We start from the raw sequence: 18,281 nt of genomic DNA, 5'->3' as shown, positions 1-18,281 counted from the left end.
TTGGGACCGAGCTATGAAAAGACATGGCAAGGCACAGAATTACCCCAGTGCCACATCAGATAAATGCACTTATTTGTTTATTTATTCCCATGAAAAATATTTTGTTCCCATAAACATAAAGATCTTTAGGCAGTAAAGTACTACAGCACAACAAACTCTTACTATTTTCAATGGACTGGAATGGTTTATCTAGAATCATAGTGTAAGATTTGTTGAAAAATTACCGATTAATCAATTGAACATCAATTGATTTTAAAGTCTAAATTAAATCCATCTCTTTAAGGACATAATGTACACAGTAAAATTTATAGTAAGACTCACAAATATTTGTAACATTATATGAATATATGAATTCGGTAACAATTACTCGGTTAATTTATCAAAGTAACTGATAAACCGATTGGTTTGAATGATAACAGTTACAGTGTGTCCTTCTCTGAAAATTTTGCAGAATTTTTTGACAATCCATTCTGAACTCTGAAATGTCAGCATTTAAAAAGACAGCCTCTCATACAACCTTCACATGTAATTTGTGGAGGGTCTCTCAGCGCTAGCCCGCAATAGCATTGTTTAAGACTTTCATTTCAAGCTCAGTCTGTACCCATTAATAACACTAAGTCAATTTAGAGATGACTGTCACAGTTATTCATTTTTAAATGGACAAGATACTTCTGTTGCTGGAGCATGAAAAGGCCGCATTTCCTTCTGTGGGGGTGCCGTCTAAGGACAGAAACGTTTGCAGCATGGCGGGGGGGCATTTTAAATATGAAATATCAACATATAAAAAAAAATTGTCTAAAAACAGACTCTGACCCTATTTCCTCACCACGTGGCGATGAAAACTATGCAAGAGAGAGACAGACACACACAGAGACAGACAGACAGGCCGGCAGAAGCACGTACGCATGGATAGAGAAAAATGCAAATTCACATCAGGATATACCACGTTCTTACAAAACAGGTAACAAGGATTTGAGCCAATGATAATGGATACCCATCACATACTACACTGAACGATAATACCCAATGGATATGATTATGGAACAAAAATATGTCATCACAGTTCACTAAGTGACTGTAACAACAATACTGTGCGTTAATGAATCGCTTGCACTGTGACACATGTATGACCTGGCTGCCAAAAGCATCGAAGTTCGCTGCTTGGTGTTACCGAGATCTACTGCATCTCTCTCTGCTTTCCAAACCGCAGTGCTGGATAAAGGAACTGCAGGAATATAGTGTGAAACTACAGAAAAGATTTCCTGTTTATTCAGCACATTTAAAATGTGACCCATTTAACACATTTATAAGCGAGATAATGTTCGTAAATAGGAGTAACTTGGATCCTCATTAAGATGCATAAGACTTGACCTTACCAGGTATTCATCACAGGGTGTGAAAGACTGAAAGATCACTAGGCTCACTTGTGATGGCTCAAAGTTCAATCATACCCATGAAGTTGATTAATCGCTTGATCCAGAACCTCTACACAACAACCGACTGTAAAAATAAAAATCATATGCAATTACTTGGAAAATTTTGGATTTTCTAGCATTCTCACAAATCGAATGAATAAAACTTTGTCCTGGCTGTTTCGCATACGTGTCACTCTTAATGGCGTGTGTCTGAGTGCCTGCACGCGTGCGCACACTGCCGCACTCATGTGTTCCTCCCCCAACTCAAGTTGCTTTCCTTTCTGCTGCCTTTATGAAAATATAAAATTCAATCAGCAGCTGCACATTTCAGGAGACGTCCATCTTCTTCCTGGACCTCAGACGGCATGTCAGAGCAATCTGACGTTCTCTGTGGGGATGATGTGTGCGTTGAATTGTAAATGTCTGCCAGTCTCCCTCCTCCTCCTTTTCCGCTTTCAGATTTTTCAGCACCACAACTATTGGAAATGAGACTCAGAAATATGTATTATTAATCTATTTTGTTGCTTGACTCCTTAATGCCAAGCCTATTGCTATAAGGCAGAAATATTCCAGAAAATAAAGCTGTACAATGAAGGGGCTCCGTTTCCTTTCCAAATGACTACGAGTTAATTAGGGCCCGTTTATTAAACCATGCTGACTGCCAAAACACATGTAATGTGGCATGTGACCATATGCAGTGTAATCTCCTTGTTGTCAGCTATGGACCCCTGGCCTGCAGTGTTTGATACGACTGAGGGAGATGATTCTTGGTGTTGACACATGGGCTGGAATGGCGGGATGGTGCAAAGAAAGCCGTGGTTTACAATACAATACAATAAAATAAAGCAAAATAAAAATCACCCGCGCTTTGGGTTTTTATGACGCTCTGTTGACGAACGCCTGGAACGTTCTGATTGGCTGAGCTCATCCCCGCTGAGCAAAGGCCGTGGATAATGCAGCTGGGGTGCCTGTTGGGAAAGGAGGGTCCCTCAGAGAGCAATCCCTCTGACTAGTCACCCGCACAAACTCGTTAATAATCTTAAATTAATGCAAGTAACTGTAAATGAAGAATAATTGTTTTGAGTCAAAATTCAATTAAGCTCCTAAACACTGACAATTCTCAATTAAAGGGGTAAAAAAGGAAACTTATATAGAAAAACTATTATAATCTGACGCAGAAATTTGCTAAATGGTAGCATGGAATGATGAAATAATTCAATAAAATTGTTCATGATTACATATATTACGACAAAAAAATAGTAATAAAGCAATAACCCAATAAAAAGCCACTGATATATAACAGATACAGCCGTGATTTATCATGATCAGACTAAATGGATTAATACGTTAAGATACTGTAAAGCTGAACTAACAAACCACACGTTTTATTCAAAAATCTTTTTTTTTTTGGTCACGCAATGGGAATTAGCATGTTAGCGGTGTGGCAACAGCCGTACTCTCAAGCAAACCCCAGGTGTTTATTTGTGCAATAAATTCTTATCTGGTCAGGGAGGGAGGTGAGGCTTGTGTAGACAGCTAAGGTGACGGAACATTTTATGGTAATACATTACAACATAAATAAACAAAATGTAATATGGGGGAGGGGGGGATATAAATAAATAAGCAACAACGGACTGAGAAACTTAGGGAGGGTGGGTTTCATTGTGTGCTGTTCCATAACCACCATCTACCCATCTGAATGTTTTCCAGACTTTTTTTCATTTTGTTTTGTTTTTTTTTTTGTAATTATACCAGATGAATTAACTCACTGTAAACAATACAATGGTTCTGACACACCATGAATGTGCGCTGTGGATCACTGCTTCAGGGATTCAGAAGAATGGACCCTTTAAGTGCATCACCCCCCTGGACTCACCTGGGTCTCATTTGACCCAGTTTCAGGAAAAAGTGCCCAACCAAGAGTGGCCTCCCATGACACAAAAATAAAGCAGATCTAAGCAGGGAGGCTGAATGCCCGCGGAGACGCACTTCCTGTCAGGATGGGGATTACGGAGTAAGACTGGGACTTGTTAAGTGTGCTGTGTTCAATGGACTCTTCACGCAAAGGTTAGTTTCTCCCAAGGCTGCTATCGTCACTGCTGAAGTAGACCGGAGCGCAGACGCCTGCAAACGGGTTCAAACAGGCCCTTTGGCACGCTGCTGGAACATCCCTAACAGAACAGTGCATCTCACTTCCCTTTGTCTCCTTTAAAACAACACCCACATCACGCACGAGTGATGACCAATTGGGAGGAACCCCAGCATATGATCAAAACATAACCCTCCCTTCCCTTCCCCTGCTTAGATTACCCAGGCCTACCCGGGGTTGCCATAAAAGACAGCGCCGCCCCATCCTGACAGCCGTAAAAGGGGGCGGCTCGCAGTCCTGCCTCTCTGCCTCGTTTAATTGGATCCAAAACAGTCCCCAAATTTGGAGGGGCTGAAGAGAATGTGCGTGCGAGTGTGTGTGTGTTTTTAAAAAGCTGCATGATCACCATTTGCGTGTCAATTAAGGGCCAGAGCCAGCTTCCCGTGCCAACTGGCCGATTGCCGTCGAGCCTTGAATGCCATGCCAGCGCCCCCATCTCACTCCCTGGCAGCTATCGATCCCACTGGTTCAGGCAATAAGCAAAATAACTATGGAAGCTACTGCAAGCCACAATCTTTTCTCAGCATTATTCTAAATGATGAATTTCAAATAGAAATATCCATGTTACCCTTTGACTGTATTGACTAGGACAGTGAGGATAAATGGATGCTTATCCATTTCATTTTTCCCCACTTCATCTTTCCAGCAAGCGGCACAACTCACTGAATATTCATTTTGATGGAGGACAGAAAGCAACCAATGCTTTACTTGAAATGGCCATTTTCAGAGGTGGAAAGCTCAGGTCCAGAAACTAAAGTCTACAGCAAGATTTTGTTTCGATCAGCCAGTTGCGTACTCTGTGACTGTGACTCTGTGACTCTGTGACTGTGACTCTGACTCTGTATACTCACCTGGTTGGTTGAAACAGAATTTTGCTCTGGATTTTTACTTTCTATACCTGAACTATCCACCTCTGCCATTTTTTCTATATTGCCTGTGCTTCACAGTTGTTGAAAACAATGGCAAACAAACCGGCTCTCTTACAAAAACGATTACCTTTAAAAGTCTCTATTAGTCCTATGTGGCATTTTTCACACAAAAAAAAAAATTAAGGATTTGTGTACCTTCCTTATCAATGGATAAAAATGATAAAACAATGATAAAAATATGAAATACAGAAAGTAAGAAAAAACCTGTCAGAGAAGGGAGGACAGAGACTGAATCCGGTAGAATTAGAATTAGGTGATCAGTGATCATTGTTGACACACCACAGCACACTGTGCACAAAAAAATGTGTCCTCTGCATTTGACCCATATGTGACGTCGTCATATAGCAGGGGGCAGCTAATTCAGCGCCCCGGGAGCAGTGTTTGGGGGCGGTACCTTGCTCAGGATACCTCAGTGGTGCCTTGCTGTTCGGGGATTCGAAGCAGCAATCTTTCAATTACAAGTGTGCATCCCTAACCAATAGGCCACCACTGCCCCAATGAATGAGAAGCTCCTTAAATGTGATGCTGTGTAGGTCTGTTCGCCTCCTGCTTGTGGTACTCAGTGACATACTCATATCAACCCCAAGACCTTTTACTTAAGTGCAATCACTGCTAGTTGGCCGACTTCGCTGTGTTTCTGGGAGCCCCTCCCACTTACCATCATTTGTCATCGCATCATGCATTACAGCCAATGTAAAGAAATGATCATGCTTTCGAATGTTTCCATCTCAGACTCCCTATGAAGAGAGAATGAAGCCTTCCCTTTGGTCACGGGTCTGTGGCTTCCGGCTGTCGGGCTCCGCTGGCTGGTTTCTGCATCCCGACGCTGCATCTCCTCGTTCTCCTTTGCTTCCAGGTACAGAGCATGGCACAGCACTGCAGGCTGCTGCGATCCCTGGTCAAGGCCTAGACTGACCAGGCCAAAACACAGGGCCAGATCGTGGCCCATGACCCACGAAGGGTTTCCTCCATGCCTGTACTACCCTAACTCATGCAACATGCCAACGCCGATGGAATAATCAGCTCTTTGGAACGCTGAGTCTCCAAAGGGTTTGCAGAACAATCCCACTCACAGTTAAACTGTTCTAAACCTGAAAGCAAAAACCGGATGTCAAACAGGCTTAATGGTCCATTCTATTTTAATTAAAACTACCGCTGCTCTTTTAATTAGACCCACTTTGATGTGTATCTTTTTTCAGCTTCCGGGGGAATCATTATTTTGTTACTACAGGTTCAAAGCTAGTCTCTGCTCATTTTTTCACCCCTCTAACTTGCCGTAAATAAGTAATGCACAAAAAAAAACACAAACATTTTTTTACCCCCAATTAGAAAATATTAACTAAATACATTAAATGGCTCCTCTACATCAGCTGAATAAAAGACAATAATTAGCCATTTCGTCTAATCAAGCCTTGGATGGAAGGAAAAAATGTGCCAAGAGGTAGGAAAAAAAGGGGGGGGGGGGGCTTATCATAACCAAAACGTGCTTCTTGTTGTTACCGCATCCTCATTTCATGGTAGGATACAGGACAGAACACCTCAGACATGCTATCTATAAACAGCAGCTCCTACTCATCAAATATCCAAATTTCTCACTCAAGTACTGAAGATCTACTTATTTTCAGTAAATTAAGAATATCTGGTAACCAAAAAACCTTTAGCATTTTTTTTAACCCCAAATTCAGTATACAAGTTAATAAATACATGCGGTTTAATGTTTATTCCGTGACGGCCATCAAACAGAATGTGGCGTGTTTTTAATTCTACCCAAGGGAGGAATGGTGGCTGGCAGACCGGAAATCTGGACCATAATCCACTTCTTTGCAATATTTTCCTCTCAGATTGTTGGTTTGAATTGCGATGGCCATGACACAAAGCCATCTGGTACCGTGTTAAAAATGAAGTGTTCAGAAATGGCGTGTCTGCTGCCTTTCTTTCCTGCCAGCAGAAATACTGGGATTAAAATGATTCGTTCATGTTTTATGTTATAGTTTTAGAGTTTGCTGGATTGTCAAACACATAGCTATTTACATGGTTTAACAGGCCTTGCCAAAGCATCTTCTTGCGACTCCGTCATTGACTGGGTTTATGCAATAAGAAAAGAGTTAGAGGGAAAGAAGAAGAAGAAAAAATGTTTATTTACTCAGAGCACCTCTGCAACAGCATAATGTACAGGTTGCTCCTGTTGCAACAGCCACAGCCATGCTCAAAATATGCAGTCCCATCTCATCTTAATGCCTCTCCGCCGATTGGCCTACGACAGCTCGGATTGCCACGTGATTGGCCGACGACCTCATGTAGCGGCAGCCGGCCGGCGCTCCACCAAGGCTATTTCAGAAGTCTCATACGGTACTTGAAGGGTATAAGATATGATGGGAAGGAAGATACAGTGCCTGCATTGCAGCAAGCAGCACAAGATTGAAAACACTTAATTTTGCGTTTTTGCCCAGACACATTTGAGATTTCCAAGTGAATGCCGCTAAATATCATATTTGTGTCAAACCAACCAACAAACAATAATAAAGACAAATTTACAATTTTGCCTCAAAGGACTAAGAAAAAAAATACAGAACAAGAGCTGAGTGTTCTTAAAGGCATCCTGCAGCCTTATGACTGGGCAGACATAGTTTAAAGCCATCCCGGAGAAATTACTAATAAACATATATCCCGTCCTCTTTCCACATGACCTTAAAAACCACGCTCGCAAGCAAAAAATTATATACAAGGAAAAAACCAAAAGAAGGAGGAAAAAAAAAAAAAAAAAAAAAGTCCCAAAAATGCGAGCAAGCGGACGGCTGCAAATGAGGGAACACTGCACATTGCCCACATTTCGGGTCAGGCCCGGATCCCTCCTCAGAACCGGCAGCATGCAGACGCTGACAAACGGACCAGCGCTGAGGAAGCTCCAATGCTCGCTCGCGCTGGATTTTGCACGTGTGAGCGCCATAAAATTAAAAGCTTCCATCTAAAGTTGAAAGGCGTCCGTGAATGAGGCACACCAGCTTTTTTTTCTTACCTTCTATTAATTTTTATTGTCCTGCAAACAGAAAAGGAGAAAAGGAAATGAAAATAAAATGGGGAAAAAAAAAAAAAAAAAAAAAAAGCTCTGAGCGGCAGCATTTGGGCTGGTGTAGCTGCAGAATGCAGCCTTGCTTCCAGACGCCCACTGCTTCCAATCCGACATTTCAATACAGTCCCGAGAAAAATCCTTTCAGTTCTAAATGAAAGAAAGCCTTCCTTTCCTCCTCTTGTTTTTGAACAGCGATCAATTCCAAGACAAAGAGCGCACCTCAAAGAAGCAAATATACCAAGGACAGAAACATAAGGAATCACAGAAGCAATTATTTTCAAATCCTCCTGCAGGGGCTGATAATGTCACCTCGCTTCTCTTTCTACATAAAAAACAGCATCAATTATGCAGCTGTTCCATTAATATGAATGGGCAATTTCCCATACTGCCGCGCGTTAGTGATGGCATCATGGCTGGCCGGCGAGGGAACATGCAGGGCCTGAAAGCCCCCGAGAAGCTTCCTGGAACGAAACATGTCATGAAGCTGCTCTTCCTATCCAATCAGTGGGACCTAAAGGCGGCGATGGGTGGGGGAGGGGCTGGGACTCAACAAAGAGAAGCTGTCTGCGTTGGGCTCCACCTGTCCGGGGCTGTTAAATCCCAGGGAGGCGGCCATACCTCTGCACAGCTGCAAGATATAACACCTCTAAACTTAAAATCTAATTTTTTTTATTTATTTTTTTAAGCGCTCGCCTAAGCCAATCATTTCATTTGACCCAATAAACACCCAGCCCATGCTAAGCATTCCCCCTTGTCCTCCCCCTTGCAGAAAGCTCATCACAGCTTCTAGCCCAGAGAAAGGCCGCGCACGGACCGAGACTTATCTGCAAGAGCAACTGAGCCACAGTTAATGACATAATGGTACACTGTAAGAAAAAACTGTTTGGCAAACAAATGCCTCGTCTAGTGTTTCATGTATAAACTTCCTTCTCCTCACAAACGAAACACTACACTTAGCAAAAATATTATGGCCACCCCAGCTCTAACAACTCAAAGCAAATAATTACAAATTAATGATTATATTGTCATTTTAACATTTACATGTACTATTACAGTTAAAGACTACTTAAAGTGTTTTATCTTAAAATAAACAGATAAACGCATAATGTACTTAACCTATGAATCAAAACAGAGTCTGGCGTCCTGTTTGGGGTGTCCAAATGCTGGTGCCCTGCCCCCCCTGGCTCCAGACCCCCACCCTGCTCCAACAACCCTGTACTCCATAAACAGTTTAAAGATGGATGGATGGATGGATGGATGGATGGATGGATGGACGATGCACTGAGAAAGGGGATATTACGGCAGTAGCCCACAACGTTCTCTTCACTGACAAGATTCCACAGCAGAAGCAGTGTAATGTCGACCTTGTCTTCTGGCTTAAGGTGCGGCGTTTCTGGTTTGCCAACTGCACCCTCGGAAGCGGCGCTCGTTCAGCACATTGACACACCTGCTCTGCCCGCTTTGGCCGTCGACAGGCGCCGGGCCTGGCTGGCACGCCACCACATCAGAGAATGCGCTGATACGCCCCCGCGGCTCGAGTGTCAGCGTGCTACTGGCCATCTTCCTGACATGTGCCAGCCGCCTGGTCACAAGAAACAGGAACCGCGGCCTGAGAATGCGACGCCTTTGCTGGCTAAATATTTGTATCATTTTTATCTATCTACCACTTGCGAATGCACTAAAATAAAATAGAAAACTCGAAAATAAAATAATTTGAATGAATGGTAAATTACATAGATTATGCCATTATTCATTTTTCCCCAACTGAGAGATTAGACATGTTAAGTGTCCCAAATCCACACAAAAGTGCTCTGCAAAGGGAGTAATATTGATAAGTACATTTTCAGAGACATAACGTCATCAGAAATGTGATTCTCTATACGGAACATGCATTAATAGAAGGAATTCCTTTCACCATTTCCTTCCATGTAATTTCAACGCACCCGTACCCCCCATAAAAAAATACCTGGGGGGTGGGGCGTTTGGAAGTCTTGAGTTTACCAACTAAGGCTGCTGTGATTACTCGATGTAGTCGATGACGTCGATGCTGAAAATGCATCGACATCAGTATTTTGAATCACTGTTTTTAAAACATTTAAAGAAATAACCTTTAAGATTTTTAAAACCCTTCAATTCATTATAAGAAATGTTTTTCTTCAATATCACTAAGTAATTATGGGAGTAGTTTAACTTATCACAAAACAAAAAGGCGGTTTGTACACCGTACAAAGTCTGATGGTATACCACAGCGACACAAACACGTACGATGCATGAGATTAAACACTCAGACACTATTCTGGGTGATGGGCTGCCAGGAAAGGCAAACCCACCGTACTATTCATGTTTATGAAATTTCCATTAGTATGGAAAGCTTTTTAATATCTTTTGTCCTTGTAACTGCTAAATACGGTCATTATTAAAGCCATAATATTGTCTGCCTGCTACCTCAGAATCTCCGTTGAATAAGTGTTTGAGAAAAATGTTTAGGCTAAAATCTGGGCTTATTCTGTGTTGATTGATGGTGCCAGTGTGTGTTTGTGCGCGTTGGGCTTGTTGGGACCAGTGTTATCGTAAACTAAAACTGAAATAAAAATGGGCAGTAAAAAAAATAAAATAAAAAATAAAAAAAATTGTGAACTGAAATAAAAATGAAAACTATATTTACCACAAAAAGTGTCAGACTTTAAATCTGCTAAAAGCACCTCCGCACCACACCCTCATCTATTTTTTTTTTTTATTTAGCTATCACTTTTTAAAAAAGATGTTGTGGCTGTCCCTTTCTTCACCACGACTTCAGTGCTTATCGCTTCCATGATTTATCAAAACAGTTGCATGTGGCGTGCTCTGCTAACCAAATTTAATAAGCATGAAGATTCGCTATATTTATACAGATTACTAACTTTGGGGCATCACAATACGCATCTCATTAATATGTTTAGGCATACTACTAATCTTATTGAATGATGGATGAAAATAATGTCCGTATAGCGTACAAAATTTGGAGTCCATTATCTGAAGCCTTGCAATGACAGACAGTTTGTTGTCAAAATAAAAAAAAACTTCAACGGGCAATTTTCTGGAGGAAAATTGGTCGATTAAATGATTGAAATAGTTGATAGATGAATCAGTAGAGAAATAGTTGTTAGTGGTAGCAGTACTACAAGCTTTCAGGTGTTAACAGAATGGAAATGACTAAATGAAAAACCTTCCAGTTTTATATCAGGCTGATCTCATGTGTTGCGCTGAAGAATTGAAATTGGCAACTGGAATCAGCATAAATAGGTTTCTGAATGTACCTTAGAACTGTTATACTGACCACTAGAGACTTTTCTAACCCTTTGTAGGCATATTTATACAAGTATAAAGAGCTCTTCCCTAACTAAACTAAATGCCTTTTGTTATCTTCAACAGGCGTTTGGTCCCCCTGTGCATGAAGATGAACAGTGAATTTAGGTGAATCAGTTGCTCCCTGTTAGTGTGAATCTTTGACAGGCTCTCAGAAGGGTTATAGCTCTGTGGACATTAAGGCATTAATTCCCAAAAAGCTGCTTGGAAAGACTATTTGTTGCATAATGTGGCAAACAGATCATCCTACTATTTCATCATTGATATAAGAATTGCATAGAAACTCACTTTGCACTGTTATATTCACTTACATATAAATTATATATATATATAAAAATTCAGATTTCAAGGGAAAAAAAAACAGGCGTTACACAAATTCCCCTTTTCTTTGTTTTACAAACACACCCTAAAGTCCTTGATAGGCCGATATAGCTGTGGGATCCATAGGACTGGGAGTGTCTGAAACCATAATCTTCACAGTCATCGTCCCGGTATCTCTTTAAACACCTCTAGGTTTGCCGCCCCCGCTCCCGCTCCCCCCCCACCCACTCACCAGGAGCCATTACAAAATGAAGAGTGCGGTGAATTCCCTGTCTTCTCTTCATGGGTACTCGTGTGTGCCACGTTGGTAGTCAGCGTCCCGAAATGGCACCTCCAAAAGAAGCGCTTATTTATCCAGGTCTGCATATCTGGTTAAGATCAGCATTACTTACAGTTTTACTGAAAAGATAAAAGCCTAGAAGAGTTATTAATTTTTCTTATATTGCCATTTTACAGGTAAACAATGTTTCATTTCTGGGTTTAATTTGTGCGTCACATAACTGATTCTGGGTTTTGCTGCCAGGCAACTCAGTGTCAAAATAGTGTTTGGACTAGGACACAGGTGTAGTCATTTCTGTAAAATCCACAGATTTTAGTGATGCCCTAACAAAGCAATTTTACTTTTTGGAGGAATTATGTGCAAGAAAGTGACAAATGATAAATGCCACCAATCTGATGTGACACTGGGTAAATACATCAGGTGAATTTCTTTAAGATTTTGAGAGGATATTTTACAGAGACCCCTCCTCAAACAACCCAACCACGTTCCAATAAATTTTTCCGTGTACAGGAAAGCCTCGGCGGCTTCCGGAAATATTTGGTACGAATCGAGCAGGGTGCCCATCTTTATCTCAGATGGCCATAGACTGTCTTCAGACAGCCAGTCTGGGTGCAGAGACCAGACAAGGACCGTCCCTCCCCCGAATTCGAATGTGTTTTTTGCACGCTGAAGGTGACGAGGCACAGTGGCTTCTTTAAAGCACTCGCCTTTTAAAAGGAAGCCTCTGAAGGCCCCAAGGAAGTCGGCTCTGACATCCCCAGCTGACACATAAGAAGTTTATCAGCTATAAAGAAGGAAACGGGGACAGTGTTGACAAGGAGTGTAGGACACAGGCCTCAAGAGGCTGTGCGTTTTTGTCCCGAAGCCGGTGGAAAACGCTGTTCCCCAACTACCCCAAAAATACAGTGATGAAGTACAGCACAATGTCACGTCTGGGCACTGCAACTATCTGCTCTTGCACTTTTTCCCTTTTTCTAGAACGTTCCGATATAGTAACTTTGATCTACTATTATTCCATTTAGGGAGTCACACTTTTGTAGATCTTCCTTGGACAGTATTTATGTCCTTCTCCGTCCAAGGGAGGGGGGCGCTTTAAGAATGATCCCTTGAAGAAAGATCATCTGTCATAAAACCAATCAGGCCTGAGAAGCACAGGCAGGTACTGCACGGCATCTGGGGCTACAGCTATTCTTCAGAGTCGACGCTTTAATTTTTCCAGCTCCTAAGGAACGGTGGTGAGTGACAATTCAATTGAAAAAACAATTTTGGTAGCGGCACAAGACGACACCCACGGTTATTATATTAACATTTCCATAATTTGTATTTCAAAGGCTGAGACGGGACGAGAGAGAGAAAGAGATAAAAATGCAGTCCGGCGTACATTTAGGAGTTAAATAACAACAGCTTCAGTTATTTCTGCAGGAGCCCCTGGCTGGGGCGTAATGACACTCCAGGTTTTACAAGAGAGACGCTGAGATTCGCTGGGTGACCAGGTGCCCCCGTTCTCACTCTCATTATTTTGCCCATTTCAATATAAAATTCCAATCCCACAGCCCAGGCAGCGAGCAATGACGGATCCCTCTGTGCTACCGTTGCCTAATTGTCTCTGGCACTCAGGAAATGTGACAGACAGATGCGGAGAAGGGGAGAGGGAGACACGGCAAAGACTGTACAGTTACTGTAGACGAACGTTACCAAGAAACTGAAATTAAATATATATATATGAAGTATTTAATATTTGTAACAGAAATAAAGCAGCATGTTTGAGTGGCTCAGCCTCGCGAAAGACCTCCTTCTAAAAGCTGTGAGCACCGCCTAGGGACGGGACAGGTACCTACAAGCATGCTGATGTTTTGCTGTCAGAAAGGGTACAGGAAGACACACTGCCCTTTGGAAGGGCAGAGGCTGGGAGGTAGCGCCCGTTGGCCCCAGAAACCGCCCCCGCCCACTTCCTGCACCTCCCTTGTTTCTCTTTCCACGCCCCTGCACCGACCTCCTAACGCATAAGCTAACAGTTAAGCTAGTTAAACCCGGCGAGTTGAACAAGGTCAGCTCCACCCAGCGGCTACGAGAGGTCAGTCACCGCGGCGTGCGGGAGCAGGCAGCCATGGGCTGGGAGCCTGAATCTAAAGATCTGGGGGAGGGTAACAGGGCCCAGAGAGATCAGCAAGCCGCCATGACAGCAAACATGCAGAAGAAAGGGGAGGAAAATGACAACTCCCAAACACACTGTTACAAATCAGAAACTTCACTCAAACCGAAACGAAACACCAATTTCTCTTAAATGTTCAAAAATGTTTACACAGTGCGGAGACGTGGCAGAACCCACCAAGTTACCCAAAAACAACCACTCACAAGCTCTGCAGACTGCAAACCAATTTACCAGATACACGCTGGCGTTATTAAAGTACAGATGCTCCTCGATTTACAATGGCTCAACTTAAGATATTTTGACTGTGATGGTGCAACAGTGATACACAATCAGTAGTTATCAAACTTTGAATTTGATATTCGATGGTAACATCCAACCAAGCCACACTGCCAGTCTCTGCAGAGACCGCGAGTGTAAAAATCTAATACAGTGTTCAACAATGAATTGTATGCCTTTTTTCTGTGTAATTTATTATACCACTGATATTCCACTTAGGATATTTTCAACATACAATGGGTTCGTCAGAACGCAACACCATCGTAAGCTGAGGAGCACCTGTATTAATAAAGTATACGAATATTCAAAATACAGAAATTACAGATTATAGGACTCCTATACAAACTCATTCCAAAAATATGCATTAAAATGTTCCAAGAAACTGTACAACTTAAAGGATTCATCCTGTTTCTGAGTTTGGAGTATTTCCTCAACATCTGGACCATGCAGCTTTAACTCCCCAAAAGAATAAAATGTAGACAAAGTAGGTTAAAATAATAAATGCAGGTTTTTTCCTTAACTTTCAATCACAGAAGGGTAATGTACTGGAATGCTCACCTTTCTCAATGGGCACAATTCCTTGACCAAACATCTAATAATTCATGTTCTGATAATAATAACTTCCTGTATTACAGAGGTTCCTTGAAATGCATTATTATATTCAAGTTCCTAAGTAATAAAGAAATACAAAATCCTAAAATTAACTTCAGAGGAACATGTTCATGTTGGTATGTGACAAATCAAAGAGTGTGGAAACTGACGAGCCGCTCTTTGAAGTATGATGTGAGACAGGGAGAATTTGATCCTTAACACTGAATTATTCACACTAATATGTAGCGAGCCAACAAAACAGCCTTCAACTGAAGTACATGACACAGGTTAACTACAATTTCAGCTCCACGCCGTTCAATCCACTGCTCTGCTGTACAGCAGGTAATGATACTAAAATTATGCTTCATCCTTGACTAAGAACTTAAAACACAAATAATTAAAACACGGCGACCGTAGATTACAAGAGACACTTCAAAAGCCCTAAAGACAAGATGTGCAAAATCAAAATCCATCGATCTTCTAACCACTCAGCCTTGTCAGGTTGCAAGGGGGTGCATATCCCAGCAGCGCAAGACTGGGGGGGGTACATCCTGGGTGGGATGCCAGTTCTGATACATGGGGGGGAAAAAAAAAAGGCAACTTTAAAAATATACACTAAGGACCAAAATTGTGGAAGCACTTAGCATTTCTGGCATTACACTTTAAAAATCACTACAAGAATACTGGCGGTAATGTTTATAAACAGTCAAAGAATGTTTACAAATATCATACACTGGACGATTAAATAAGTAACTGGAATAAAGTCCAGCAATCTCTAAAAGCTGGAAGTGTTTCTACAATTTTGCCCACTAGATACATAACAGAGGTTGGTTAATATGTGATACATTTAAAGACCAGTCGCTGCTAATCCTAAACGCACCTGAAATCAAATGTAAAGTACTTGGCCAAATAAAATCATTTTCTGTTATACCAAGGCTGTCATGTACAATATCCATATTCAGAGACCAGCTACAGTAACCAGTTCTGTTCCTGGGACTGCAGGGTTGGTAGTGAAAGCCAAAGAGACAGCAAGAAAATGGTGATTAGTCAGCCTGAGCAGCTGGAGGGCCACAGTGAAGGCAGGTTAAAGAGCTCAGTTACTGCTATCCTGCATCAATGTAGCAACAAGCAAATACAGCGCAAGTTGGCCATGTCTTTCAATAAACGAGCAGTACATCATACTCATCGTTTAAAAACTGAAAATTTGTTATTATTACGAAGTGATTAAACCCTTCAGACATGCTGAACTGCAAGTTAGGAATAACGGCAACACTCAAGACCACAGACGGGACTCTGAAGAGTATAGAAAGTGTGGTGAAGTGTGGGACTTCATCGCCCGAATGCAATTTTGCAACACATAACTATACAGAAAAAAAAATTATGTTCTCCTGTAGTGCAGAGAAAGGTTGTCAAGTCTGGCTTGACACCATGCAGAAAGGTCAATGCTTGTTCCTGAATTGGGTGCTTGAAAAGCCAAGTGATCAGGGCTATGCAAGGAATTCTTTTAATGAAGTTTACTCTGAAGACCCCTTCCCTTAATAGTGTACTGAAAAATAAATAAATAAAAACTGCAAACCATGATTCTCTAAAAGAAAGGGTCACTAGCAAAAGTTGTGGATAGTTATTACCAAATGAAATATGTATTACAAATATCAGGCACTGGAAGGAAATCGTGAAATTATTTGGATCATTAATAGTTTAGTTTAGGTAAAGGGCACAGAGAAGGTACAACCTAATGATCTTCTGTTTTGCACATTAAAATTAATAAAAGAATAAAACAAAACAAGACTTAAAATTTCTTTGGCTTTTTTTCTTGCATTAAAACCAAAAGGCTAGGGAAAAAAACGACTTGACTATAACTGTTAAGCTTTTAACAAATCAAACTTTCCCTTATTTAAGTCCTAAATGGCAAATGCACTCTTTAAAAACAGAGCGCTTCAAATCAATTTCAGGCTTCAGTAAGCCATACCAAGGTCCGCTGATCATTCCTTAGCCAGCTGCCCCAATAGCCCTTCAAAGCCTGCCATCACGCCAGAAGCAGAGTCACGTCAGGCCTTGTCCAGGAACCTCAGGGGACCTGAAATGGCTCACTGGTGCCACACATTAGTGACAGTTGAGACTCCACCCCCTTTATAGTCTAGGCAAAACCATGGTTCAGTCAAGTGAGGAGTAGAGAGGAGGACTGCAACTGTCAGATCGGTCTGAGAGCCTGAACAACAGATCCGAGGAAACCTGCTTTAAGATGATTAATTTTAAACCAAAAATTCTGTAAAACGCTGGTTCTGTTTGTTTAAGATACCGGGCAACCAAGGACAACTGCAGAAGAAATTTAAACAAAGAGACTCCATGTATAATTACGAGTAAGACCTCTGGCGCTGTAACTTACATATCAATACTTTCAATGACACTTGAAAAGTAGTGAAAATGTTTTGTTTAATGGAAATAGACAAGCAAAATCCACATAACTTGGTTTGCTCCCGCTAGTGTCTATCTAAATTACGAAACTGACAAAATTCAGATCAATGGGCGAAAGGTTTGGGGCCAGAAACATTTACTGATTAGCGTATTTCATGCCACACTGATTTTCATTTGCAAATCAAACGGGAAAATGCTACTCGCAAAAAATGTTAATTGAAAACCCATCTTGAACGCAATCTGAAATACACCTGCGGGATTATTACGGATGAGAACCCCGTTTACGGCGCCGCTGTCAGACGAGCAACCCTAAAGTGCGCCCCCTGGTGCCCGTTTATCAGTACCGTCTTAAAAAGACCACAGTTTCAATCTCACCAAAACGATATTACCCTCTCTGGGCACTAAAGAATACAATTCTGGTTTCAGTATATTGGTTTTGTTTATCTCATGCGCCTCTTCGGGTTAATTTTGTTTTTTTTTTCTCTAGTTATCTTCAAGTTTACAGAATAAAAGCCGAGTGACAATCCGTTCGTTGCCTCGTACATCTTGTAAATGACACTTGCGTTACTATTTTGACATTTGTGTAACTGCATATAAGGAATAACACCCTAAATATAAGCTAATTGTTTACTGTTCCAGGCTTTTAAATCATAGTTCTTGATAACCTTGACTATGTCGGGTTCATGATTACATACAATAATTGCCTGATAGTCCGTGGATATTACTTGTTGGTAATAGAAAATTGCTGCACAGTCACACTCCACAGAGGATTTACAAGACTGAAAGCAACAACCACCTGGCTCCTAGTGTGCATATTCCACGTGACCAGGTCTTTGGGATATATATTGTTTACAGCGTTTCGTTAATTAAAGGTGAATGGTGGGTAGTAAAATGTAGTAACATCATACTGTAAATCTATCCACAAACAGTTAACTTAAACTTAATAGATTTAGTACGAAATGCTTGACTGCAACGTTCCCCGCGACCTAACGTACAGGTTGACAAAGCAAAAGTTTTCATAGAGAATATAGGTAATGGGGTCTTTATGAAGCACCAACGCACCATCCGCGAAGACACTCACCCATCCATGTCCTCTGTTCTGGTATGGAATAGTATTTATTCCCAAAATGATCTGTACCCACATGTTCTTTTACGATTCCAAATGTCCTGCGTAACAGGGAGGATATTTTGCTCATATTTTTTTACTATCTGCTATAACTGGACGTTTAACTTCTCTTAACAATATAAGACATGGATAACCTTTTATACCAACCTAAAGTGAAGAGCAAATGCAGTATTTAAAGGTTGCGCTCATTGGCCATTTTGAGTCATTCCCAC

The 18,281-nt window shown here is 41.4% G+C and overlaps 1 protein-coding gene across 4 annotated transcripts in view; it reads right to left on the bottom strand.

Annotated features, from left to right (window-relative positions):
- Positions 1-18,262, bottom strand: part of ndufaf2 (NADH:ubiquinone oxidoreductase complex assembly factor 2) — a 36,313-nt gene extending 18,051 nt beyond the window's left edge. Inside the window, exons 1-2 of one of the 4 annotated variants that reach the window (XM_072708312.1) lie at positions 18,025-18,106; positions 11,462-11,597 (exon numbers count right to left, since the gene is read on the bottom strand). In XM_072708312.1, coding sequence (XP_072564413.1) covers positions 11,462-11,513 — 52 coding nt within the window. In that variant the 5' untranslated portion in view covers positions 11,514-11,597; positions 18,025-18,106. Of the gene's footprint in view, positions 1-11,461; positions 11,598-18,005 lie in introns of all 4 variants that reach the window. The other 3 variants (XM_023803099.2, XM_023803096.2, XM_072708311.1) reach the window with 3 other exon arrangements.
- Positions 18,263-18,281: the final 19 nt, after the last annotated feature.

Source organism: Paramormyrops kingsleyae, chromosome 2, assembly GCF_048594095.1.
Source record: "Paramormyrops kingsleyae isolate MSU_618 chromosome 2, PKINGS_0.4, whole genome shotgun sequence".
NCBI lineage: Eukaryota > Metazoa > Chordata > Actinopteri > Osteoglossiformes > Mormyridae > Paramormyrops > Paramormyrops kingsleyae.
Note: the sequence above shows the minus strand (reverse complement) of the source record. Positions and strands in the feature narration are given on the sequence as shown.